The sequence below is a fragment of the Ovis aries genome, chromosome 1 (assembly GCF_016772045.2).
Source record: "Ovis aries strain OAR_USU_Benz2616 breed Rambouillet chromosome 1, ARS-UI_Ramb_v3.0, whole genome shotgun sequence".
In the NCBI taxonomy this organism is placed as follows: domain Eukaryota; kingdom Metazoa; phylum Chordata; class Mammalia; order Artiodactyla; family Bovidae; genus Ovis; species Ovis aries.
In genome coordinates this window covers 29124862-29150724 of record NC_056054.1, presented here as the reverse complement: position 1 = coordinate 29150724, position 25863 = coordinate 29124862, and the positions used below count along the sequence as shown (strand labels likewise).

General features: G+C 50.4%; 1 protein-coding gene across 2 annotated transcripts in view; it reads right to left on the bottom strand.

The window, feature by feature from the left end:
- MROH7 (maestro heat like repeat family member 7) overlaps positions 1-25863 on the bottom strand; it is an 87469-nt gene that overhangs the window by 1125 nt on the left and 60481 nt on the right. For both annotated transcript variants that reach the window (XM_027970584.3, XM_060400178.1), the window contains 16 exons: positions 25262-25357; positions 24660-24764; positions 24312-24447; positions 21248-21360; positions 20667-20843; positions 20168-20322; positions 17688-17826; positions 15295-15485; positions 13972-14109; positions 11843-11957; positions 8342-8482; positions 7479-7658; positions 6447-6602; positions 6042-6164; positions 2277-2379; positions 31-93 (listed from right to left, as the gene is read on the bottom strand). In XM_027970584.3, coding sequence (XP_027826385.1) covers positions 31-93; positions 2277-2379; positions 6042-6164; positions 6447-6602; positions 7479-7658; positions 8342-8482; positions 11843-11957; positions 13972-14109; positions 15295-15485; positions 17688-17826; positions 20168-20322; positions 20667-20843; positions 21248-21360; positions 24312-24447; positions 24660-24764; positions 25262-25357 — 2131 coding nt within the window. The remainder of the gene's footprint in view (positions 1-30; positions 94-2276; positions 2380-6041; positions 6165-6446; positions 6603-7478; positions 7659-8341; positions 8483-11842; positions 11958-13971; positions 14110-15294; positions 15486-17687; positions 17827-20167; positions 20323-20666; positions 20844-21247; positions 21361-24311; positions 24448-24659; positions 24765-25261; positions 25358-25863) is intronic.

Here is a 25863-nt window from a genome sequence, read left to right as displayed (position 1 = left end):
GAAATCTCGCCAGCGCAGGACAGGACTCACCAGCTTTCACTTCATTCATACGATCTTCCGTCATGCTGCTGTCCATACAGGGGACCAGGGACCCTTGAGCATAATCCAAGATGTGAGTGGGTCCATCTCCTGATTCTGACCGCCCCCCTCAGACCAGACCTCCTCAGAAAAGCTCTCCTAGTCCCACAAACGAGGACACAAACAGAGAACTTCATCTTGACCCTGGGACAGATTCCTTGAGAGGGATTCTGGGAGGGGTGGAAGATCCAGTGGGCAGAGAGGGCAGCAGGACAGAGACAGGAGCAGAGCCATAGCTGACTCCGAGAGGTGGTCCTAGGAGACCCCTTCCCTAGGCTGATCTGTAGTATCCTCCAAGAATCAGGGAGGTGCTGCCTCGGTGCCCCCTCTCCAAGGAGCAGTAACAGGAGGGTACCAAGTGCCTTGCGTACCTTCCCCTCAGGTGGTTGGTGGGATCCCTGGAGAGGCTGAAACTCAGTTCCTCGGCAACATAGATCAGCCCTCCCCTGCTGCAGCGGCTCCTAAAGTACCTGCAGATCCCTGAAAGTGCCCTATCTCTCAGAAGGCCCCTACCGTACTTTGTACCTTACTAATTCCTATTTGTCCTTGAATATTCAATTTAACGTGGCTGCTACTCTAGGAAATTTTTCCCTACCTTGCCCCAAGCTAGTTATAAACACCTCTTTAGGCTCCCAGAGTCTCTGAGTCTGTCTCCGCCTGTGTACACACTGTGATGTGTTTTACTTATGATTCATGAACATCTCCCACCAGATGTGGGGTTTCTTCAGCTTAGATCTGCTAGAGATGGGGGAGTGGGAAAGATAGTCTGAGGGCCTCAGAGACACTTGCTCAAGTGCATGCGTGTGTGTGTATTTCTAGGGCTGCTACTGCTGTTGCTGCTAAGTCACTTCAGTCGTGTCCGACTCTGTGCAACCCCATAGACAGCAGCCCACCAGGCTCCCCTGTCCCTGTGATTCTCCAGGCAAGAACACTGGAGTGGGCTGCCATTTCCTTCTCCAATGCATGAAAGTGAAAAGGGAAAGTGAAGTCGCTCAGTCATGTTTGACTCAGCAATCCCATGGACTGCTCCTCTGCCCATGGGATTTTCCAGGCAAGAGTACTGGAGTGGTTGCCATTGCCTTTTCCAGGGCAAGTGTTCCTAAATTTCTGTAGGGTCTCACAAAAGACCTATAACCACCCGCAAGAGGTTAGGAATCAAAACACCAACATTCTTAGAAGTGATTAGTTTGGAACAAGATTTAGAGAAGCCAGAATTTAGGAAATACATCACTCTGTTTAAGGAGCTCCCCCTGAGCATGTCCCCACAGCCCAAATGATGCCCCCTCCAGCTGGGCATTGCTCATATGTCCCAGAACTGACCATGTTAACAGCTGCCCCCACATCTCCCCAATCCTGACCATCGGCATCACCTCCTGAAAATTTCTTTGTTTCTCTAGACTAAGCGCAGTGCCTGACACAGAGTAGAGGATTAATCAATGTGTGAGGCCAATGGATACATGCATGGATGACAGGACGAATGAAAAATCGCACATGAATTGGGCAAAGGTACAAGGTGGGGGCCTCTCCAAGCCTCTCTGCAGTAGGGTCTCCTGCAGACCCTTGAAGGATATATGGCTGGGGGAGGGAAGGCGAGTGGCTGAGAGGAGACGGCATACCATCAGAAGTGTCCTATGGAGGATTCTGAGTGAAGGGAACCTACTTGGTTTTTTCCCCAGAAAGACAGAGGTTGGGGTTGTGGGAAGAAGGAGGAAGGTGACTGTCACTGAGGGAGAACCTTTATCTGCCAGTCTTCACATTTTAAAAAATTCTCATCCAGGCCACAAAGCAGGAGCTGATCCCTATCTTGCCAATCACCTTACAGATCTTACACAGGAGGCTCAGTTGGCATCACACAGAAAGGCGATTGTGGAGCTGAGATCCTAGTTCACTTCCCCCTGTGCAGACTGGTGTTTCCTGCTGCAGGGCAGGCTCCTGCTGCGCCTGGACCTTGCAGTACTGGGGGCGGGAGGTGGGGCAGGTGAAGCAGCGATTCTACTGCCTACAGATGCCAAGGTTATGACCTCGGTCCACTTCCCAAGCAGTGATCTCAGAAGAAGGGAGACCTTGCTGATTTATATCAAAGCTGTGTGCTGGCCAAGCCTTGCATCCAAAGGGAGGCATCCACCCTGGGCCAGAAGAGCCACTGCTTCCTTCCAAGGGGAGGAAGCAGCAGAACTAGGTCTGCCAGGGCAGGTTACCTATGAACATGACCGAGGACTTCCGCAGGGAGGCCCGAGGACTCTTGGCATACTCCAGGCTCTGGCTGAGGAACGTGAAGGCGCTGTCTCGATGGGTGTCCACCTGGGACAAAGAGAAACCAGAGAATGCTGGGCCCTCAGAGGGGATAACCACCCATCTACCCCTCCCAAAGCTAGGAACCAGGACCCAGTCAGGCAGCTGAGCCCTGGCCCTTTGCCTCCTAAATAACTCTGCTACCCATGTGGGACTCTTCCAGAAGCCAGGCCTCATGTTCTCTTAGCTGACTGCAGCAATCATGTTAATGGCCTTCCTGCCTTGGGTGTCTCCTTTTCTGATCCACCCACCTGCTACAGGCCAGGAGGCAAGTTCTAAAATACAAGTCCAGCCAGAGCTGAGAATGGATATGGCATGTGAGGGACATGACTAAGGAGACGGGTCTGACTAGGGTGAAGGATTCAAGTTACAAAGCAGTGAGAATAAACTACAGACTTAGGAGGGTCTTAAAAGTCCTTCAAATACAGACAGAAAATAGGGCTTCCTTATGCATTAAAAAATAAGAAGCCAGCATCCATTCTTAATAGGGCAATGACGAAGTAATGTTTTAGGCAAAATAGTCTGACAGTGGTGTTCAGGTTGGGTTTGATCAAGTAGAAACCAGGGGGCAGGCAATCTGCTAAGAGACTGTTGAGGGAGATAAAGAGAGGTGAGGTCTGGTCTGGTCACTCTCCTATTGACAATCTGCAATCAGGGAGTAACTGTGGTGCTGGAGAAGACCCTCGAGAGTCTCTTGGACAGCAAGGAGATCAAACTAGTCAGCCCTAAAGGAAATCAACCCTGAACATTCATTCGAAGGACTGATGCTGAAGCTGCAGCTCCAATACTTTGGCCACCTGATGCAAAGAGCCAGCTCATTGAAAAAGACCCCGATACTGGGAAAGATTGAGGGCAGGAGGAGACTCGGATGACAGAGGAAGAGATGGTTGGATGGCATCATCAACTATATGGACACGAGTTTGAGCAGACTCCAGGAGACAGTGAAGGACAGGGAAGCCTGGCGTGCTGGTCAGTCCACAGGGTCGCAAAGAGTCAGACACAACTGAGCAACTGAACAACAGCAATAACAATGTCAGGGAGGAAACTCCTGGGCTTAGTGTGCAAAGTATTCATGATCATGTTCTTTCTCAGCCTCAGGTCTTTCTCTACCACTGCCTCCATGCACACCATGCTCCAGTCCCAGGGCAAGGCACAATTCTGCCCAAATCCGTGCCCGACACAAGCCATTGCTCCTGATTGGAGTCCCTTTCCCTCTTTCCTTCCTGATGAGTCCCTCTCATTCTTTGAGGCTCAACTCAGAAACCGTCTCCTCCCTGAAGTTTTCCACAACCCTCTGGCACAGCTAATCTCACCACCCTTGGCATCCCTGCAGCACGTTTCACGCCTTTGTCACAGCGCCTATGACATTGGACTTGTAATTACTTATACCTGTCTCCCCCACTGGATCTGTAGTTCCCCCCAAAGAAGGGACCTTCTCACTCAGCTCAGAGTCCTCAGCACCCTGGATGGAGCTTTGCATGGTACAGGTGCCCAGAAAGTACTGGATGAATAAATGAGTGAATGACTAGGTTACTGACCCCTCTCTAAAGCTAAGGCTAGAGGTTGGCCTTCATATGAGCAGAACTGTTGATGCTTGGAGAGCAAAGAAGAGACTGAGAATCCAGAGGTCTAATGCAGAGGTCACAAGCTGGCAGCCCACAGGCCACAAATGGCTGGCAGGGCAGAGGCCAGTGCAGTGTTTTAACCAAATTGACTGTTAATTAAAGTCTTATAAAAATCTAGCTTTTCTTGTGAAACTGAAGGCCCTGGTGAGAGTTGGCTGCATGGTGGTTGGAGCTCTCCATTCGTGCTTTCAACAGAGCCTGGCCCCTCCAGGTTGCCATGGCCCAACCACCCCTACATCACTTATCTGCCCAGTCACTGGTCATGGTTAGTATTTGTATTAGCAGCACTGGCCAAACACTTCTCCAGGCCTCTTTTTCCCTCTGTAAAGGGAGGTAACAATATTAGGCACTGGATTGCAGAGGCTTTGAGCACTATTGATAATGATTATTACTGCAAAATAACAACCTGTTATTTTGTTTATTTGTTAGGTTGATGGGGGAATGGGGATGCTGCATGCCCCATCCAGACCTCCCTTAGGATGTGAAGGATTTATTCCCCCAAGTACAGATTGCCTTGGTGGAAGAGAACTGCTGGCCCAAAGTCACGTCCCTTCACAGGCCAGCTGGCAACCGATGACAAGGTAAACCACAGCCTCAAGACCTTCTTCAAGGGGCAGAACCAGAAACTGACAGACCACTCAGTCTGTATGGAGACCTGACTGCCAGCCCCAGTGTGAAGAATCTCGGCATCATGCTGGCTGAGACCTTCCCTGAAACCACACTGCAGCTTGACTCCTCTGCCACTTCCGCTCCCTGCCCTCCCTTCCACAGCGGCTGGTCCCAGGGTGCTCCCTAATAAACCTCTGCCTCAAAGCCTGCATCCTGGGGAACACAGCCTGTGACTACAGGAAGGGTAGATGGGCCTAGATGGCAAAGCGTCCGAAATGGTACATGAAGGAACCCGGCTGCATCCTGCAGTGCAGCGTATCGCTGTGTGTAGGGCTCTCTCCGACCGCAGAATGTTCTCGAGTGTTACCTGGACAGGGGGTTCTGTGGTTTAATGATTTGGGGAAACCATGAATCAACCATGAAATCTCCTCAGCACAGAGCATTTCAGAGCTCTAAGGTGCTGGTGACACTGCGAATCTCTGAGAGGAAGATAACGATGCAGTCTTTCTCAAACTTACTTGTCTTGGATCTTTTCTCTCCCGTGGGGCATTTCTTGTAGGACTGCCATCACGGCAAATACGTGCTGGAAATTACTGTTGTAGAAGAGGGAGCCGGTAGAGTCCCTCAGGCAGGGATGTGATATAGACAGACTCGGGTTTTAACCAGATTCTGGTAGCCTGAGTGGGGAATGGATTGGAGGGGCTGAGATTCAAGACTGGGGGACCCACTGGATGGCTGGACTCATCTGAGAAACATTTATGACCTGAACTAAGGGAATAATAATGGGAAGGGGGAGGGAAAAACAGATTCAGAAGTATTTAGGATATTTAAGATTGATCAAAGGTGAAGGTAAGGGGGATCAAGAAGCCTTGAATGGTTTTAGGTTTCAGCTTTGGGGATTTAGAAGGAGAGAGAACTGACGTTGGGAAGGCCATAAATTCAGAAGAGATATGCTGAGTTTAGTTGTGTGTAGTCATTGTGGGCAGGGGAGGGCTTCCCAGGTGGCCCTAGAGGTAAAGAACCTGCATTGCAAAAGCAGGAGACATAAGAGATGCGAGTTTGATCCCTGGGGTTGGGAAGATCCCCTGGAGAAGGAAATAGCAGCCCACTCCAATATTCTTGCCTGGAGAATTCCATGGACAGGGGAGCCGAGTGGGCTACCATCCATGGGGTTGCAAAGAGTAGGACAGGACTGAAGCGACTTAGCACAGCACACACACAGTCACTGGGGGAGATGTCCAGTAAGCCTTGGAGAAGGAACACCAGAAGTGGGGAGAGAAGTCAGAGGTAAAGATGAACTTCCAGGAGCCAACAACTTGTAGGTAGTAATGGAATTATCAGTAAGGATGCTCATGTAAAAAGGAGGAAGAGACAAGGAAAGAACTGGCCACCTCCAACATACTCATAAGAACCCACTGTAGTCTTAGAAGCACTCACAAGGTACTTGCAAATTTTGGCCACTGTCTGCTGCTGGTTGTCCCAGGGCTTCTGGCTGTAAGCTTTTTTTGGCAATTCCCAAGCCATGAAGCAAGAACAGCGGAACAGGGTCTTCACACATTTCTGGGGGCCAATAGGAAGAGAACACCAGAGTTATGCAATTCCAAAAGAGTTGAACTATTCTCTGGAAAAAAAAAAAAAAGTACAAAACTGATTTTGGGAAAACAATTCCTATCAATGTTTGAAACATACAAGGAAAGTTGGCTGTTTTGAAAAGAAATACTGTTATGGGTCCTTTTTGAAAACAGGCTTGGCCAGACTTGGTTGTGTGATGGATTGTCTGTGATTCCAGGCTGGGTTCTGTAAAGTGGGCTGCACCCGCAGGACTCAGGGCTATGCACTCACCTGGCTCACCTTGGCGTTGCCCTCTTGCATGGTCAGCAGCAGGGGCACCAAGGTGCTGATCAGCTGCTCCTCCACAGCCGGGGTGCGGGGCGACCGCAGCTTCTGAACTACCTTGCCATACAGGTTGATGCTGGAGGAGCGCACGTCCTCTCGTGACTGGGGCAGATGCAGAGGCTCAGGTGTGCTCCATCCTCCAGGAGGCTACCTGCACCTCTGTGCCCCACGTAGAGGCTCATGGCCTTCTTCCCACTCATTCCGAGGGCCCCTCCAAGCACAAGATGCACAGAGACGAAGAACACTGAAGGCCACCTGATGGGGCTGATCTAGGGCTGGCTTCCTCCTCATCAGAGCCTGGGTCAGGAGCTCTGCCCACTCTTCCCAGCAGGGACCCCACTGTCCTAAAAGGTGCCTTTGTGCCAAGTAGAAAAATGCCCCCCTTTGCTGAGACTAATCAAAGAATTGTGACACCCACCCCTACCCCCTTAGGGGAAGAATGGGGGAAGGGATAGTTAGGAAGTTTGGGATCGACAGGTACATACTGCTGTATTTAAAATGGATAACCAACAAGAACCTACTGTGTAGCACAGAGAACTCTGCTCAATGTTATGTGGCGGCCTGGATGGGAGGGGAGTTTGGGGAGAATGGATGCATGTGTGTGTATGACTGAGTCCCTTTGCGGCCCACCTGAAGCTGTCACAACATTGTTAATTGGCTATACTCCTATTTTTTAAAAAAAGTTCAAAGGAAAAAAATTGTTACTCCTCTAGATGGACAAATCACAGAGGCAAGTCTCTGGGGTAACAAGCACACAAAGAGACCTCCCTCTATGAGAACCAATTAGAGAAGGAGCTTCCTCTGTGCAAACCAATTACAAAGAATTTGGACCAGTTGGGACGAGCACCCATTCCCCTTGGGCTGACTCAGCCCTGCTCGGGTCCCAACAGGCCGTGGGAGCTACTACGACCCCTAGAGTAGTAAAGAACTGCCCTCCAGGTGTTATACCCCATCCTCCCACCCTCGCGGAACCCTTACATCACTGAAGTGTGGCAGCAGGATCTGCAGTATGTCCACATAGACTGAATTGTCCATCAGCTTCCGATCCTGCCCCTTGAAAATGGTCTTGAGGTTGTGGACCGCCTCCACCACCAGCAGCCCATCCACACTCTTCAGACCCTTCACCATGGAGGGCAGGAGGGCCTGCACCTTGGCGGCCTGCGGAGAAGGAGTATTTGGGACGGGTGCTCCTATCTGGTCTAACAGGTGAGGGGCCCAGCCTCTGAGTCACAGAGATGAACTTGGTCAAGCAAGTCCTACCTCCAGGCCTTTGCTTATGTTATCCCACCTGCCTGGTATGCCCTCGCTCAAACTCCCGCTGTTTCCAAAGCCCTCTTTAGCCTCACTAACTCCTTCCTAGCCTGCAACCCTGAGGGCTTTTGTTGTCTCCCCACTTCTTGGCACTATCTATAGATGATACCCTGTGTTGTTAGTTTTCTGAGTCTGTGTCCTGTCCCTTTGTCCCTCTAAAACATAAGCTGTAACAACAGTGCTTAGTAGAGAAAAACAGCACTTTTTAAAAGGCTAATGAAACATCAACAACCTGCGACTCAGCTTCCTAATCTCTAAATTAGGAATAATTACTGCTATCCCCAGCCCCTCCTAAACATACTGCTCTTAGGGTCATTGTGAAAAATCTGAATTCGGAAAGTACTTTTCAAAAAGTAAAGCATATAGGGAGTTATTAAGGGATACCCATTATACAGATGGGATAATTAAGACAGAGACAGAAATGAGCTCTGATTCCAGTCACCAGCATTGGAGAGTTGCGAATGGCCAAGCTCTAGCCTTCCTCTTGTCGGGGCCCTGGCTGAGTGGGCTCTCCCCTGCCCTCCACTCACCTTTTCAGTCCTTTGAGCCAGGATGACCAGGCCTCGGATGGACAGCACCTTCATGATGGGGTCCCGGTGGCTCAGGCCTTCCGCCATCCGCCCCAGAGAGTACTCCTCAGGGATCCGCCTTACCTGCTCCATCCGGAGGAGCTGAGGGAATAAAGATGATTACTCCCCAGCACAAGGAGTACCCCTCAGGGCCCATTTGCCTCTGGGGCCTCATTCACACCTATCCACCCTCTAGTCTGTATTCTTACAACAAGCGTCTAACCAAGCTTCCCATCATTCACGGAATGACCCAGGCTGTTTTGTCCCTTCTGCGTGGGCAGGGATGCTCTTCTGCCAGGCCTCTCACCTTCACTCTAGTCCCAGCTCACCATGCACGGCTCCAGCCAAAAGTCAGCCCCTGCCGCCATGTTTGAGGGTCCCCAGGCCTCACCTAGGCTGACTGCCCACTTCTCTGCACCCCTGGGGGCCCTGAACACAGAAACCTTATTGCCCCCATGTGCTTATGCACCTGACTCCCACATCCTATCCCCCTGGAGCTTCTTTGAGGACACAAACTGAACCTTTCTCCTAGGGCACCAGTTACTGATGCAAGCTCTGGGATGGAGTATGTACTCAGGGAACCCTGGTTGCATGAGTTCACAACCAAGAAATGGTTCCTTTCCTTCTTGGAATTGTCCTCCTCCAGAGCCCACCATTGCAAGGTTAGTACCATCAGCCCCACTTTGTCCCAGCCCCAAACCAGGCATCATCCCCATCGCCTTCCTCTCCCTCTCCCCTGCCACCTCCAGCATCCAATCAGTCTTTAGTTCCTGCCTAGTCATCCTCATAAGCACTTTTCCCATCTGTTCCCTTGCCCTGCATCTACTGTGATGATTGAGACCATGCGTCTATGATGAAAAGAGAAAGCTGGGGAGAGCAAACAGGACAGCTGATGGGGTGGGGGTGGGGAAGGCAGGAAAGGTGGGGCTCCACCTACCACCCGCCCTCCACCCATCCATAGAGCTACACTCAGCTGCTCTGCACCAGGTTCTGGGCTGTGACTAGAGACACAGAAATGTGACAATCGTAACAGCAACAGAGCTCACTTGGGGAGTACTTCCTGCACTGGCACTTTGCGTGAACTCACTTACTCCTCATCAAAACCCTATGAGGTGGGCAATTCATTATCCTTGTATTGTAAGTGAAGAAAGCAAGGCACAGACAGGTTCAGCAACTTGCCGAAGGTCACACAGCTCCCTTGAGGACTCCACCCACCACTGGGAGAAGCAAGCACCCCTTCAGGCACAGCATGGGGAGTCTAGGGGTGCCAGGAAAGGACATCTGAGCAGCATCAAAGCATCACTGTGAACATGTTGCGCCACCACTTCTGGGGAGAGAGAGAAGGACTTGAAGCTGGGTGAGGACCCCTGTCCCAGGGCGGGAGGGCCACTGCTCAGGGCTCCAGGGGAGTGCTGGAAAAGATTACGCCTACAGTCCCTGACCTTATGGAAACGCCTCTCCCACAAGGCTAACCAAGGTAGAGGAGCCAGGTGGGCAGAGCTGGTCTGAATCTCTCTGGACAGCTTGAGCTATGTGACCTTGAAAACTGCCCCTTATCTCACCAACACATGAATGTCACAATTCCTGCTTTGTAGGGCTGCCGTGCAGACAAGTGGGGTCGTATACGTAAGAGGTCAGCGTGGTGTTTGGCACATGGCACGCCCTCAAGAAATGACACTTTCCCAATTCCTCACCAGGGTCATGGGGATCCCAGCAGAGCTGAGACTGTAACTTGGACTCCCGACCCGAAGACACATGCATGTCCTCCTGAGGTGACACGTTCTGCTGGTGCCTGCAGAGCCAGGCAAAGTGCTTACCTGGGTACTCACTCACCCATCTGTTTGCCTCTTCTTAGAGGCCTTCTTGGGGCTGGGTCTAGGGATGCCAGGCATACATGATGTGGCTCCTGTTCCCCAGGCTCACAGTCCACTGGGGAGGCAGTGCTGGAATTGCCTTGCTGCCCCTGTCCTCCTGGCTGTCTTTACTCAAGGCCCAGTTCAAATGGCACCTCATCCAGGAAGCCGTCCTTAACCTTCCACTGTCTGAGCAGACAGTGAGCCTCTGAGCCCCACTGTACAGACCCTGGTGATAGCCCAGACCCACTGTGTGCCAGCTAGAATGTCACAGGAGGAGGAAGGGGTGGAGGTTAAGCGAGTGGGTTTTCCAAGTGTCATCGACTAGCGACTGGAGAAACAAAATGTGGTATGTACATACAGTGGAATATTACTCAGACTTAAAAAATAATGAAATTCTGGCCTGTGTTACAACATGGACGAGCCTTGAAAACATTATATAAAGTGAAATAAGCCGGACACCAAAAGACAAATATTGGTGGTTCCATTCGTATGAAACCTAGAATAGGCAAATTCATAGAAACAGAAAGTAGACTGGTGGTCACAGGGTCTGAGGGGACACGGGAAGGAGAGTTAGTGTTTAATGGGTAGAGAATTTCAGTTTGGGAAGGAAGATGGAAAACTTCTAAAGATGGATGGTGGTGACGGTTGCACAAAAGTGTGAATGCATGTCACACTGAAGGCACAGCCAGTGAGCTCTACACTTGAAAATGGTCAACATGCTCACTAAATATATATTTATTACATCTATAAACACAAGCACACACACAAAGCTATAGAGTGAGTGTGTATTTTAGAGCCCAGATGTCTGGCTTTGAGTCCTGGATCTGCCACTTACCAAGCTGTGTGGCCTTGGGAAAGTTACTTAAATCTGTGCCTTGGTTTCCTTCTCTACAGTAGGGGATGGAATAATATGTGCATCATAGGATTATTGTGAGAATTAGATGAATCAGTATGTGTAAAGCTCTAAGAATACACCTGAAAGGGAGTCAGTGCTCAATTAAATTGTTGGCTATTATTATTGGCAAGTCTGCCCTTCTGGGGCTGACACTACCGACCTTCTCCTGACTCAGCTCTCCCCAGCACCCGCTCTAGTCCCCTTGTATCCTCACTCAGTTTAGACATCACTTCCTTCAGGAAGCCTCCCTGATGTTCCCCTACCCAATACACCCGAGACTTATGTTCACCCACCACAGGCTGAATTGCCCCCAGTAGCACAAGCCACTCTATGGCACCCTGTGATATAACTAGGATGTCCTCTGTCTCCCCTCCCGCACCAAGAACTCCTGAGAGCAGGGCAGAACCAAGTTTATATTTGTGTCTCCAATCTGGTACCTGGTACACGGCAAAGGATGGTGGTTGCCAGGGGTACTAGGGGAGTCTGGGAAGACTCAAATGGGGTGGAGGGATGGAAAGAAGAGAAGAGATAGGAAGGAGGAGGGAGAAGACCCACGAGATCTTTCTACTCAAGAAAAATCATGTTCAGGAAAGACTCTAAAGTATTAAGTACTTATCACACAAGAGAAATGACCAGCAATGGGAACTGAGGCCTATGCTCCTGGGAAGGCCCCGGGTAGCCCCTGCCCCGCTCTGGGCACCCAGTCGGTACCTCCACGAAGAAGGCAGTGGCGGTGATCTTGTGCTTCTCGTCGCCTCGCTCCAGGAGCGGGATGAGCAGGTAGAGGATACGGCACAGCTCCTGGCAGGAGTAGTGCACCATGGCCCTGGGGAGGAGGGGAGCAGTGCCCTCAGGCTCGCCAGCCCCAGGGGGCCCGCCGCATGGGGGCCTGGCCCCACACTCAAAACTCTGGGCAAGCCCCCAGTCCCCCGTGTTCCCGCATCCCCAGGGTTTTCCACCTGAACAGGATCTCAGAGCCCATTGGATCACACTGCTTTATTTTACAGGTGGGAAAACTGATAGACAGAGTGGGAAAGCGTCTTGCCCAAGATCACAGAGAAAATCAGTAAGAAAGACAAGGCTATGACCCCTAAATGTGCAGGACCACTCCAGGAGGAAAAGACAGGAAGGAAAGAATTTGAGGACCCACTCACTAGGCACCAGGCAGCAAGCCAGATGCTTTCAAGTCCTTATTGCATTTGATCCTCATCATTACCCTTTGAGGCAGGTTTCTGTTGTTAACCCATTTCATAGATGGGGAAACAGAGGCTTTAAGTGTGAATTGCCCAAGGTCATAGAGCTGGAAAATTGTAGAGCTGGCGCCCAAACCCAGGGGTTCCTACTCCAGCTGCCTAGTTCATTCTACGAAGCCAGTGATGTTCCAAGTGTGGCCCCTGGATCAGCAGTATCAGCATCACCTGGGAACTTGTAAAAAAAATGCACATTCTCAAGCCCCCATCCCAGACTAACTGAATTAGAAACTCTAGAAGTGGGGCCCAGCCATCAGTGTTTTAACAAGCCCCGTAGATGATTCGCCCTCAAGTCTGCACTACGCTCTGTTAGTCAGTGAATCCAGAAGAGTGTGTCAGCCATGCATAGAGTCTGGAATAAGACAGCCTGGGTTCAAACTCTGTTACCACTAGCTGTGTCACTTTGGGCAAATCACCCAGCTTCTCTGGGCCTCAGATTCCTTATGGGTAACTCTGGGGAAGTAATAGCGTCATTTCACCAGTCATTGCTGTTGTTACTATCAGTTGTAAGTCACATCTGACTGTTTGCGACCCTGTGGACTGCCGCACACCAGGCTTCCCTGTCCTTCACCATCTCCCAGAGTTTGCTCGGACTCATGTCCGTTGATTTGGTGGTGCCATCCAACCATCTTATTCTCTGTCACCCCCTTCTCCTCCTGCACTCAGTCAGTCATGGTGAGCGTTAAATGGAACAGTCTGTGAATAGACGGCTCTCTGCAAGGTGCCTGGAGCATGCAAGTGCTCAATAAATACAGTTGTATCTTGAGACCCAAGGGGAGCGCACCATCCTGGACACTCAGGCTGCAGGACTAAGAAGCAGGATCTTCCTGCAGGAACCACATTAGTGAAATCAAGGTGAACCAGCCCCCATATCTCCTTTCCCTAAGGGAGGCTGTGTGTGGCTGAGGGGAAGAGCCTTGATCTGGGACAGGGGCTTATTTCCCAGCCTTGCCACTTCCAGGCTGTGTGTACCTTTGGTGCATAACTATCCCTCTCTGAACCTTGGCACTCTCCCCTGAAAAATGTGCATTAATAATCCTTGCCCCACAAGTCAGCATAATGAAAACAGAAGCAAATGTGTTGAACTCTTACTATATGCAGAGGCTGTTCAAAGTATTTTAATCCTCACCCCAAAGCTCAGAGGTGAGTCCTGTTATTGTACTGCTGATGGGGAAACTGAGACACAGAGAAGGAAAGGAACTCTGCCCTAGGTCACACAGCTGGGAAATGGTAAGCTGGGATTCCCAAGCAGGCAGACCTGCTCTCAGACCACATTCTAAACTGCTCGGCTAGACCATCATTTCTGCATTAGCATGGGAATTAAACTAATACTGTGGTGAGAAAGGTGCTTTATAAATAAGCCAAGCAGCTCCACAATGCCAGGTACTGTTACAACCACAGTTTGTAGAGCACAGGTCATCCTTCACATTTGTATTGTCTACTTGCTGATGGAGACAATACTCTGCCGATCTTAGAGAAGAGGTGATAGAGCAAGGGAAGGGTCTTGCCCAGAAAGAGATGCAAACCCAAGTCTGTCTGAAGACACTGAGGTCTCTTCCCTCCCTTTGACCCCTGCCCCAGGGTCCTCACCTGGCCAGCAGGGACACTCCACGGTGGTGGTTCTCTGCCTGCCCCATAAGCTCCCAGCCGCCCTGGTCCTCCAGAAAGTTAGCCTCGTATGAGCAGCCCATCTTCAGCAGCAGGGTTTTCACCACTTTGACCACCCAGCTGCCAAGACAAGGGGGGCTGAGATCTCATGTCACCCTGCTCCCAGCAGGCCAGACCTTAATATATAAAGAGCTCTTACAAATAAATAAGAAAAATTCCCCAAAGTCCTATATACAATTAGGCAAAGAATAAGAACAGTTGCTCACAGAAAAGGAAATAGAAATGGCATTTAAACTCAACCACATTCATAGTAAGAGAAATGCAATCTAAAATGACAGCAAAATACCTTTTTTTTTTTTTTTAACTTTCAGATTGGCAAAGATGATGGCAAAGTTGTGGGGAAATGAAGTGTCATATACTACTGGCAAGCTGGGTGCTTTAGGAGGTACTTCATTTCCTTTCACTCACTGATCAAGAACTTTTTCCCCCATATCTTCCTGTTCCATCATAATAGTTAAACACAGAAACCTTTTGATGTACCCATTCTACTTTCAAGAATTCATCCTATGTGTACAGTCACATGTAAATATCAAGACATATAAACAGCCTCACTCATGGCAGCATTGCTTGTAAAAGGCTGTGAAGCCCCTAAATCGAGAGGATCCTGGTTAAGTGAATGGTGGTATATTATAATCTACACAGAGGGATATTATGTGGCTGTCAAAAATAATGAGGCAGCTCTGTGTGTGATGATCTCAAAGATACAGTATATAATAAAAGCAGAAATATGTAACTATGTAAGGTTCACTACCACGGGTGTGAAAGTAGAGAATGAAAACACGTTGGCTTAGCTCTGCATCAACCCTGTCCGAAGGGCAAGAAAGAACCCGGGCCTTATGAAAGAAAACTGGGGTAAAGAGAGGAACAGAGACTGTTTTAACTGTCTTTGAAGATTTTTACTCATGTGCCTATATTAACTGTTCCAATTAACAAATGAAAATCAAATAGTTCAGCCGTGGTTATATATCTAATACAAATCATATCTCTAGGGAGGGAGGAGGAAAATTGAAATGGTGATCTCCTTGGAGAAGGCTGATTTCTTGCTGCCATCCAGCCCTAAGCAGAGAACATATACAGTAGATGTTCACAAATAGCTCTCGAACACAACTGGCTCTGTCTCATGAAAGTGCACTTCTGTTTTCCTTTCTAGCCGCGGAGCTAATTTCTACCAATCAGTTGCCCTAAAGACTTTTGTAAGAGCCTTTGCTGGTGGCTGTCCCTCTGCTGGGGACAGCAGGAACATACCGAACAGGGACGAAGCCAGGGGTCTGGGCGTCCTTCTTGGCATCCTTGCGGGAAGCCACGCGGCCGGGAAGGCTGAGGCCGATGTGGTAATGGACCTGAATGAGCAGGGCCAGGAGCAGCTGTGGATAGATGCGCCTCACACGGCCCATGCAGCTGTTGACGGACAGGAGCTCACACAGGCCACTGGCTGCCTGGAGGTGGAGGGGAAGCTGGTGAGACGTCACCACCCACCATCCCAGGACTCCTGACCAGGCCTGGGCTGATTCTCTAGGAGGTTGGTCCTCGATCTTTGCTCTTCTCTGGCCCAACATGGACAAGACCAGGTTCCCCCACCACTGCATCCAGGCCCTCTGCGTGAGCCCTGCACAGTGTCACAGTGACACTTTGCTGTTGACACAGCCCTGAAAGAATCATGGTGGAAGGATTTCTTCCCACATTTATGAGGTAGAGTCTTGACCCCACTGTGCAGGACAGGAGACAAGATCAGAGGGGGGAAGGGACTTGCCCAAAGATACCCAGCCCCTCGGGGCAGAGCTGAGGCTTGATCCCAGGTTTTCAGATTACAGGAGCCCTGCCTCTTACTGGTTCATAACATCGGTGCCCAGTCCATAAGGTGGGGTATCAGTTGCCTCTTTGTTGGGGGCTGTTAAAACTAGACTTCCCTCACTGTCTCCTCTGAATGACTTGGGAATATGCCAACACACAGTGATCAGAGGAGTGGGTGATGCCCAAACCAAGGATGGAATGGGCGCTGGTGCCCTAGTCACAGAACTCAGTGCTGGGGGAGAGAGGCAGAGAGATCCAGAGGTAAAGCATGGGATTCGGGGGCAGGAGATCTGGGTCTGAGTCCTGGCTCCACCACTCAGTAGCCGTGTGGCCTTAGGTGAGACATGGAATGTCTCTGAGCATCAGTGTCTTCCTGTGTTAAGGGGTAATACCACCCGCTCCTCCATCCACCATGTCTCTGTTTTCTGGCTTTCCTCTACCAGACTGTCTTGCTCTCTGCTGAATCCCCGGAAACTGATGAGTATGCTTGGCACATAGTAGGTGCTTAATGTTTGTTGAATAAATAAATCAACCCAACAAAAACATTTTTTGAGTGTCTACCGTATGCGCTGAATTCAGGCATCTCATAGATTAATCAAATGAGCCACTCTATACACACACACTATTGTTAGATCACAACTGGGGTGAACTCTTCCAAGAGAAGTATGTGATGTGTATGTGTTCAGTCTTGTCCAACTCTGCGACCCCATGGACTGTAGCCCACCAGGCTCTTCTGTCCGTGGGATTCCCCAGGCAAGAATACTGGAGTGGGTTGCCATTTCCTCCTCCAGGGGATAGCCCTCACCCAGGGATTGAACCCACGTCTCCTGCATTGGCAGGCAGATTCTCTACCACTGAGCCACCTGGGAAAGAAAGTATAATACGCACAGATTTGATCTGGTCAGAGTGGGCTTCCCTGAGGAGGTGGATAGCTTAAGAGATAAGGGATGAGAAGAAGTTAACTTGGCAGACAGAAATCTAGGTCGAGAAAACAGCATGTGCAAAGGCCCTGTGACCAAAGATAGCACAGTGATCAAGAAGACCTGACAAAGAGTAATGAGGTTGGAGCCAGGCAGGCAAGAGGAGCACACAGCACACTGAGGCCAGCGAGGGTTGCAGGGCCCAGCAGCACCAGCAGGAGCTCTGTGCTACCCTCAAGGGCAATGGGAAGCCACAGAGAGAGTTGGGAAGAGCAGATGTGCATTTCTCAATGATTTTCTTAGCTGTGATACAGATGGGAGGGGCTGGAGTGGAAGCAGGGAGGTGAATGGGGTGTTATCCAGCTGGCTAGGACCAGGGTGGTGCTGACAGAGCCAGAGAGAAATCTGTCTGTCCACTCAGCCCCCTTCCCGCATCAGAGCCCGTTCCCTCCGTGTTCCCAGGGCCAGCCTCTAAGAGTGGCAGAAGATGCACTTAGACATTTTATGTCTCTAAAAAGAAGAGATGAGTTACCTCATTTAATTTTCATAACTGCCATACAAGGTAGATGTTGTTTCTATTTACAGATGCAGAGACTGAGCCTCAGAGAGGTGCGGTGACTTGCTCAGGTTACAGAGCAAGGCCAGTTCTCAGCCTAAGGTGTGTGAGTCCCTGGTCATTCAGTCCCAGGCCATTCCAGGCTGCCGCAGTCACTGTAAGTAGCAGCAGGATGATGCTGCTGGTGGTCCGGTGGATCACAAACAAGAGCCCGGGGACAGACTTGCTCAAGGCCACCCACTTAGCTCCGGGTAGAGCCAGGCACTAGAAGATGGGTGTGCAGAGCTCAGCGAGAGCAGGAGGAGGACGTGTTGGGGCAGTGATGGGGCCGCTGGGCACGGGAGGAAGCGGGCAGAAGGAGAGCTCCTCACCGCCAGGGGCACAATGGAGGCCCGGCCCTTCTTGGTCACAGGCTTCTCCTTCAGGCTGGTCAGGAGCAGGTCCAGGAGGTCTCGGACGTCACAGCTGGGCTTGCGCAGTATCAGCTGTCTCCACATCTCTGCTCCATTGCTGACAGGCCAAGAGCAGGGATGGTTAGCGGGGACAAGGGCAGTGGGGCCAACCCTGCCGCCGAATTATTTTAGGAGGTAGAAGGAAAGAAGCCTTTGAAATCGCATCCATGAGTGTGCCGAAAATTTTCTTGAATGATCTAAGAAGCCTGGGGCTAACAATGATCAAAAACCTACTCAGGTACTTTGCCAGGTGTTTTGCATACAAGTTATGACTTCAGCAAATGTTGAGCATCTGCTATCTGCCAGCAGACATGAGCAAGATAGTCCAGAAACTCAGGGTCACTGAGTTCTTACAGGGCCCCTCACAGTGGATTGTCAGTCTCATTTTGCAGATGCGGAGTTAAGGCTCAGAGAGGTAAAATCACTGACCCAAGACTGCACAGCTAATGACTACAGAGTCCAGGAGTGACCAGGTCTGACGACTCCAATGCCTGTGCCTGTTCCTCTAGGCCTAGGAGCCCTTCGGGGCCTGGGTCTTGCATTTGTCACATAACGTCAGGGAGCTCCCACTCCTGATCCTTAGAAGGCGATACACCAGGGACTTCCCCAATGCAGCGGACACGAGTTTGATCCTTGCATTTTGGGAAGACGCTGCATGCCGCAAGGCAACTAAGTCCATGTGCCACAGCTTGAGAGTAGCCCCGCTCACCACAACCAGAGAAAGCCTGGGAGCAGCAGCGAAGACCCAGTGCAGCCAAAAATAATAAAAAATTAACAAAAAAATTAAAAACAAAAAAGAAGGCAGTATACCAGTCAGGGAAAAGCATCTGGATTAACCTGCACCAGCCTACAGGTTCTATCCTGGGGAGGTGAAAAGTGCTGACAGCCCAGGGCACTAAAGGGTTAACAAAAACCTTCCATCCCCTGCCCCCCAATCTGGTTAAGAGTTGAACCTTCCATTAACTTTCCAGTTCTGTTCCCCTGGAAACCTGATAAAGATAGTATGTCAACTATGTTGCTAGGCAACATTGCTTATGATAAAAATGACCCAATTGGTAAATTGTGTCTGGGTGAAGAACTGCAAATGAACTATAAGGACCACTGGCGACACTGCTGCATTGAGCTTCTCAGGGTGCAGCGACTCTTGTGACTGGGTTTGTCCCTGTGAGAATCTGGGAGGCAAAGTCCAGAGAGTTATAAGAGACTCGAGTTCCTTTAAAACCCAAGCCACTCGAGCCACAGTAGCACCTACATCTTTTCAACTGGGAGGCCCAGGGCCAATACTAGCATGAGGAAAGTGAGGCATCCAGGTCTCTACATTTAAGGAGGTCCTCACTCTCAGGCATGCACAGGAGTGGCACTTGTGAGCAAGGCCTCCTTAAATCTCGTCCCAGCTCTGTCTAATCCTCCTGCACAGGCTGCTGTAAGGATACTGCCCTGTCCTACATCCTCCTGAAGTAACTGAAGTCAGATGTGGTCCTGGCAGTCTTGAGTCTGAATGTTTAGTGGCTCTAAGAAGAAAATTCCCTGGCTTGCAGTGAAGCCAGAAAGGGTTAAATTCTTCTGGGAGTGTGTCACTCCTGCACTGCTCTCCCTGGTTTCTGTGAAGGACACCAGCTCTTCTGGTTAGAAGTGCACCCCACTTGCACAGTTCTGCATAATTCTTTTCCATTCACTCTCAACCAACCGCCTTAAGACGTGGATCACACACTTCTGCCTTGTTTTCATTCAGAGGTATGGGAGCATTTCCTGGGCCAGGAGCCTGGAGCAGCCAGATTTGTCTCTCTTGCCCACAAGCTGATCACCATCTGGCCACAGTCCCCTCTGCCATCAGACCAGAGCTCCCTGAAGTCTGACAACATGGAGCACAAGACATGCACTCAGCATGACTGGCTGCTTTACTGATCTTGCCCACCCATTCGGGGTGAGAATGTGGGTGTTATTTTCTCCTTTTACATATGGGGAAAAACTGAAGCCCAGAGAGGGCAATAAAGCTACCCAAGACCACACAGCATCTGGAGGCAGTTAGAAACAACATTCAGTTCTTTTTCCCATGGCATCATTGAAGAGCTCTGGGCTTGGAGTTGGTCAGATCTGAGTTTAGGTCATCATTCTGCTGCTTGTTCAGTAGGTTCCTAAGGCTAGAAACTTTCTGTGAGCCTCAGTTTCCTTATCTGTAGAATGGGGTTATTACGCTTGTGAGAGAACAAATAAATGTGCAGCACAGACCCGTGGCAGGAAGGGCTTAAGGGTTGTCATAAGCAACATAGATCATGGAGGTGGGACCACTGGGAGGGCAAGGGACTCCCCTGGGTAGAAGGAGGGATTCCCAGCCCGGGAATAGGGGGCTGTATCAACTCTCTGAGAGACAGTGGCTGGAAGCACCCATCACTTGGTACCTGTCCAGTGGGAGGGGACACATGAGCAGGGCGACGACAACCTCGGTCATGAAGGAGCTGGCCAGGAGAGAGACGGGCAGCAGAGCCACCTCGCGGGCCCGCGGCTCCTGGATGTGGCTCAGGCACACGTAGATGCCGTGCATGATTTCGGGGATCTGGGGCGCAGCCAGACAACCAGGGAGCAGGCAGAGGGCCAAGCGGAGAAGCCAAGGGGGACAGGGGAGCAGGGAGGTGGGAGGAGGGAGAAGAGGGCGATGCGGAAGAGGAGGGCACAGAGGGGAGAAGTGGGGAGACGGGCAGGCAGAGCGCCTGCCCCTTCCCTGGAGACAGCTTGTCTGCACTGCCCTCCCGCACCCCTCACCAGAGAGTTGAGCTCTTGGGGACTGATAAGCAAGTTGAGAGCATCTAGAACTCATTCACCACCCACCCTGCCCTACCTGCAGGATTAGCGAGCCCTGTGGGGTCTCCCAGCCCAGCCCCTGTCCCCAGGGGGCCTTACCACCTCCAGAGCCCTGTGTCGGTACCACTCCAGCACCGAGCTGAGCGTGACCTCCGAGGCTAGCTGCATCATCTCCCCTGAGTCCTTCCCCCGAGCCTCGGAGCCACCTTTCAGCCCTTCCAAGGCTGCTAGCAGCAGGTCCTTTACCTGCTGGGGCCCCAGGAAATCTCCGAATTCCTGAAACAAAGGCAGAGAGATCCTGACACACGTGGGCAGACCCGGAGTGAGTCCTGCATCTATGCACAAACGCCGCCAGACACAGGCAGAGGTCAGCAAAGAGACCACATACTCAGTTAATCATTGAGTGTCGAACCCTTTGAGGAGCTGTGACAAAAAGAGGGGGTGACATGACCCCTGCCCCTCCAGAACTGGGTGCCACATGCTATGGCACAGACCAGAGGGATAGGGAGCCCACAGGATGGACCTATGTGGTTGAGGAAGGCATGTAAAGAAATATAAGGGGGATTGAGCCTAGAGGGCTGGAAGGAGAGGAGGCGGCACTAGGGCGGGCTGGTGCTGCCCCTCCTCCCTCGCCCCCATCCCCCAGGAAGGCCCAGGGCTAGTGGGCAGCAGGTGGTCACCGCAATCACACGAAGAATGTTCTGGCATGGGCTGACAGGGTTGTAGGGCCCCAGGAAACGCTTGTTGCTCTCATACAGCTCCTTCTTATTGGTCTCCTCCTTATCTCTGGCTCCTGCAAAACAAGAACCTTTTCAGTGAGACCTCACTACCTATTTCGTTTCTTAACTTTTTGCTAAACATGGATGTCAAATGTGCATAAATCGTACGTAACCAGCATGATAAATCTTCTTGATGAGCACATCCGTGTAGCTTTCACCCAAGTCAAGAAACAGAACACAGTCAACAAGCCCAGAAGGCCCTCCTATGCCCCTGTTTCAGACCATAATCCCCCTCCCCAACGCCTCTTCTGACTTCTAATTCCACAGGTTAGAGCTCCTTGCTGTTGGACGTCATATAAATGGACTCCTACTCTATGTTATCCGTTATGTCTTGCTTTCACTCAACATTTATGTGGGTGAGCTTCACCCATATTGTTGCAAGCCGCGTGGGTTCATTCATCCCCAGTGCTGTACAACGCTACACAGTATGAATAGCTACCATTTACTGGCCTGCTGTTCTACTTATGATAAACATTTGGGTTGTTTCTAGCTGTTATAGGTAGTGTTGATATGAATGTTCTAGTATATCAAGTCCACGCTTTTTGTAGGCGTGTAGCTAGAAGCAGAGGCTTCCCAGGTGGCTCAGTGGTAAAGATTACGCCTGCCAATGCAGGAGACATGGGTTCAATCTCTGGGTCGGGAAGATCCCCTGGAGAAAGAAAGGGCAATACACTCCAGTATTTTTGCCTGGGAAATCCCACGGACAGAGGAGCCTGGCAGGCTACAGTCAACGGGGTCTCAGAAGGGTCAGAGACCTAGCAGCTAAACAACAATAGCAGCAACAAGCTAAAAGTGAAATTGTGTCCTAAGGTGGGTAGAGGTTCTGCTTTAGAGGGTATTGCCAAAGTTCTCCACGGTGGGGACCAGTTATGCTCCCACCAGCAGTGTGTGAGAGTTTAGTAGCTTCACATCTTGCCAGTGAATTTTCTGTTCCATTTTTGCTGGGTGTGTGAAAACACCTCTTTTTTAAACTGCAGTTCCCTTACCCCTGGTATTCCCAACCTCCCTTTCCTATTTTTTTTCTTCTTTCTTTGATACTCATCATCATCTGACTTACTATATATATTACTTCTTTATTTTGTTCATCGTGTTCTGACAACAAGAAGATAAGCTCAACAGGAGGACTACTGATTTTTTTTTTCCTTCTGTGTCCCCAGTGCCTAGAATAGTACCTGCAAATTGGAGATCCTTATGTTCTGCGGAAGGAAACACATTTCAGGCACATTTCCTGAGTCTCATGGTGGCCCTACCTGGATTCCTCAGCATGTACAAGATACAAGACGTGGGCTTGAGGAAGGGTCATTGAGGCAGAATAGCATACAGACCAAGCAAGCAGGTTGTCTGCAAAAAGAAGGAGCTTGAGGCCTGATTTCAGGCAGTGTGCGTGCATGCTAAATCGCTTCAGTCATGTCCAACTCTTTGTGATCTCATGGACGTAGCCCACCAGGCTCTTGTGTCCGTAGGATTCTCCAGGAAGAACGCTGGAGCAGGTTGCCATGCCCTCCTCCAGGAGATCTTCCAGACTGAACCCACATCTCCCGCATCTCCTGCACTGACAGATGGGTTCTTTGTCACTAGCACTACCTGGGAGGCCTAGTGTCAGGCAGACCAAGGTTCAGATCCTAGCTTTGCTGCTTCCTACAGTCCAGAGGCCTGCATAAATCACTCCTTGAGAATCTAACAGTGGGAATTTGTCCTTAGAGTCACCACATAAAATACAAAATACCCATCTGAACTTCAGATAAACCAGCAATTTTAGCAAAAGTATGTCCTAAATATACCAAAAGGTATTTACTGTTTTTCTGAAATTTGTATTTAACTGAGTGTCCGATATTTTTATTTGCTAAATCTGGGAATACTAATTGAGTGTATACTATTCCTGTCCCCAAGACTGAACATTAACATGACGTATATCACCTTTATCCATCACTCAGAAGATCTATGTGGCTCTTGGGCAGAAGGAAAAGTCTCCTAGGGACTAAATCTTTGCCCCAGATGCTAGAGAACAAGAAGAGCAGGGATACCATATAGATCCCAAAAGACTGAAACTAATAAGATGGGAGGGATGGGGGGAAAAAAAATCTTTGTTGGCCCATAATGTGTGGAACGAGCTGGTCATTTTACACATATGATCTCATTTAATCTTCCAAAAAGCTTGTGGTTTGCATCCTACTGTGTCCTTTTTACAAATGAAGAAACCCAGGCCTCAACAGGAAAAGTACTTGCCTGAATTTGTATAGTTAGGAAGGGCCAGAGCTAGGTCTGGTACCCAGGTCACTCTGCTTCCAGAGCCAGGGAACTTTAAACAATGTGCCAAGGTCCCTTGGTTTGGAGCAGAGTTGGGACTCTGGGGAAAGGGGGGAGGCAAGTAACAGTCAATACTGCACCCCTCGAGGTGCAGTGAGTGCCAGCTGGGTTTCTGTGTCAGCCCTTACCACATCATTAGCTTCCCGCAGCTCTTTCAGAGATGTTCTCCTGCCTACAGGTTTTAGCCACTCCAGATTCCAAGATAGGACCTGTTCTTTGTTCACTCATCCAATACATGTTCACTGAGCACCCACCATGTGCCAGGCCCAGGGCGAGATCTTGGGCACACCATGGGGAAGAGACATAGACTCAAATGAACTATAAACTAACAGGGAAGACAGACCAAACACCAGGGCACTGGGGCTGTTGTTCCTGGCTGCACACGGTGGCATGGGAATGTGAACATGAGAATCACAAGTTAAACTAGGAAGGAACAGAAGAGGCTTATATAGAAGCATTGCTTAAACCAAAATGTGTTTGTCACCTCTGTCTCCTAGTTCTGTGGGGACTAAACTTCACACTGATTTCCAGACCTCTCTGAACTTTGCGTTGGTCTCTTCCATCTCCCACCAGTGCCTTGTTGCCAAGGGTCCACTCAATTCTGAGGCTGAGTACCTGGCTCAAAAGCCTTGTGTTAGAGGCACGCCAAAGGGCTTACGTTTTTGAAGCTCCAAGATGGTATAGAGGATGGTGATGCCGTCCAGAGCTTCACGGCCGATCTCCTCATCAGGATCCCCGATGCGAATGATGAGCCTCCCCAGAAGAAGCCCCAGTGCCGGGAATCCCGAGGACATCTGTTTGTGTCATGATCTTAGGGACTGAGACTTATAGGTTCAATAATGCTATACAGTAAATGGTGAACAGAGCTAGATGGCCTGGCCCGGAGAGCTGAATCCTCTGAGGAGTGAGGCCCACCTAGGAATCTCGGGGCGGATGCATGGGCTCCCTCAGAGCTGAGAACATTCTCCCTAGCAGTCCTCCCCTCCTCCCTCCCAGAGCCACTCACAAGGAAAGGCGGGGTCAGAAGCGCGTGGTTCAACACAGAGACACTGATTTTCACAGCCCGTGCTCTCTCATGGGCCTTCCCAGAGTTCATCCAGGGCCCCAGGGGCTGTGGGGAAAAGGGTACAACTCAGAGCTACGAGCCGGATGCTAGCCTCTGCCCCCTGGATGGGCAGAACAGCCTTCACCAATTATCAGGAAGCTTCTGAGGGAGAGCATCAAAGCAACCCACCGCAGCCCTCCTCCTCTTCTTAGAGCATAGGGACTCATGGGGTCCAGAAGCTGAGGACAGAATGGAAGACCAGAGGAGGGCAAAGGTCAATGGGAGAGAGACGAAAGGTGGAGAGTCTTGAAGATAGGCGAGAGGCATAAGGACAAGAATTTAGAAAGCAAGGATATGGGAGCAGTTATCACAGGAGTCGCAGGAGTACGGGGGAGAGGGAGAAGGAGTTTGGGACACGACCTGTGAGGCGGGCAGGGAAGCAGAAATCTGGCACAAGATTACATCCTGAAGTCAAATCACTCTTTCTGGGTCCAGACCCCCAGCCCCAGTTCTCCTGATCAATTCCCCATCCTCCTCCACCCTTCTCCTCCCTGCCTCCATACCTCCAAGATGCTCTTCAGCCCAGCAGGAGTGGGGTCCTCAACAAAGAGGGCATTGAGAAGTGTCTGCAGGGCATTCAAGGTCTGACAGTAAAGTATCTGTGAACACGGAGAGGACCAAGTCACTAGGGAGCCTCTGGGGCAGACCCCAACCCCAGGCAACCCCTGATGCGGGTCAGGGGAGGAAGGGGTACTCAAGCCCAGGAGTGCTGCTTTCTAGTCCCACCATGTGAGACTAACCTTGATGTGCGATATGGGGCAACTGGCTTGCCCTCCATGGGTTACAGGTTCTTTATGGAGAAACTGGTAATTATTATCCGTGAACTCCTTAGCTTACAAGGGCAAGAAGAATTACAGAGAATCTACCACGGGCTAGGGGATTGCCTCGTAATTGGCACAACTCTATCACTCTGTCCTCAAAGTGTTTTTCTCACTGTGCAAATGAGGAGATGTTCTTTAAAAACTATTTACTTATTTGACTGTGCCTGGTCTTAGCTGTGGCATGCGGGATCTTTAGTTCTTTAGTTGAAGCATGTGGGATCTAGTTCCCCTGCCAGGGATTGAACCCCAGCCCTCTGCACTGGGAACTCAGAGTCTTAGCCACC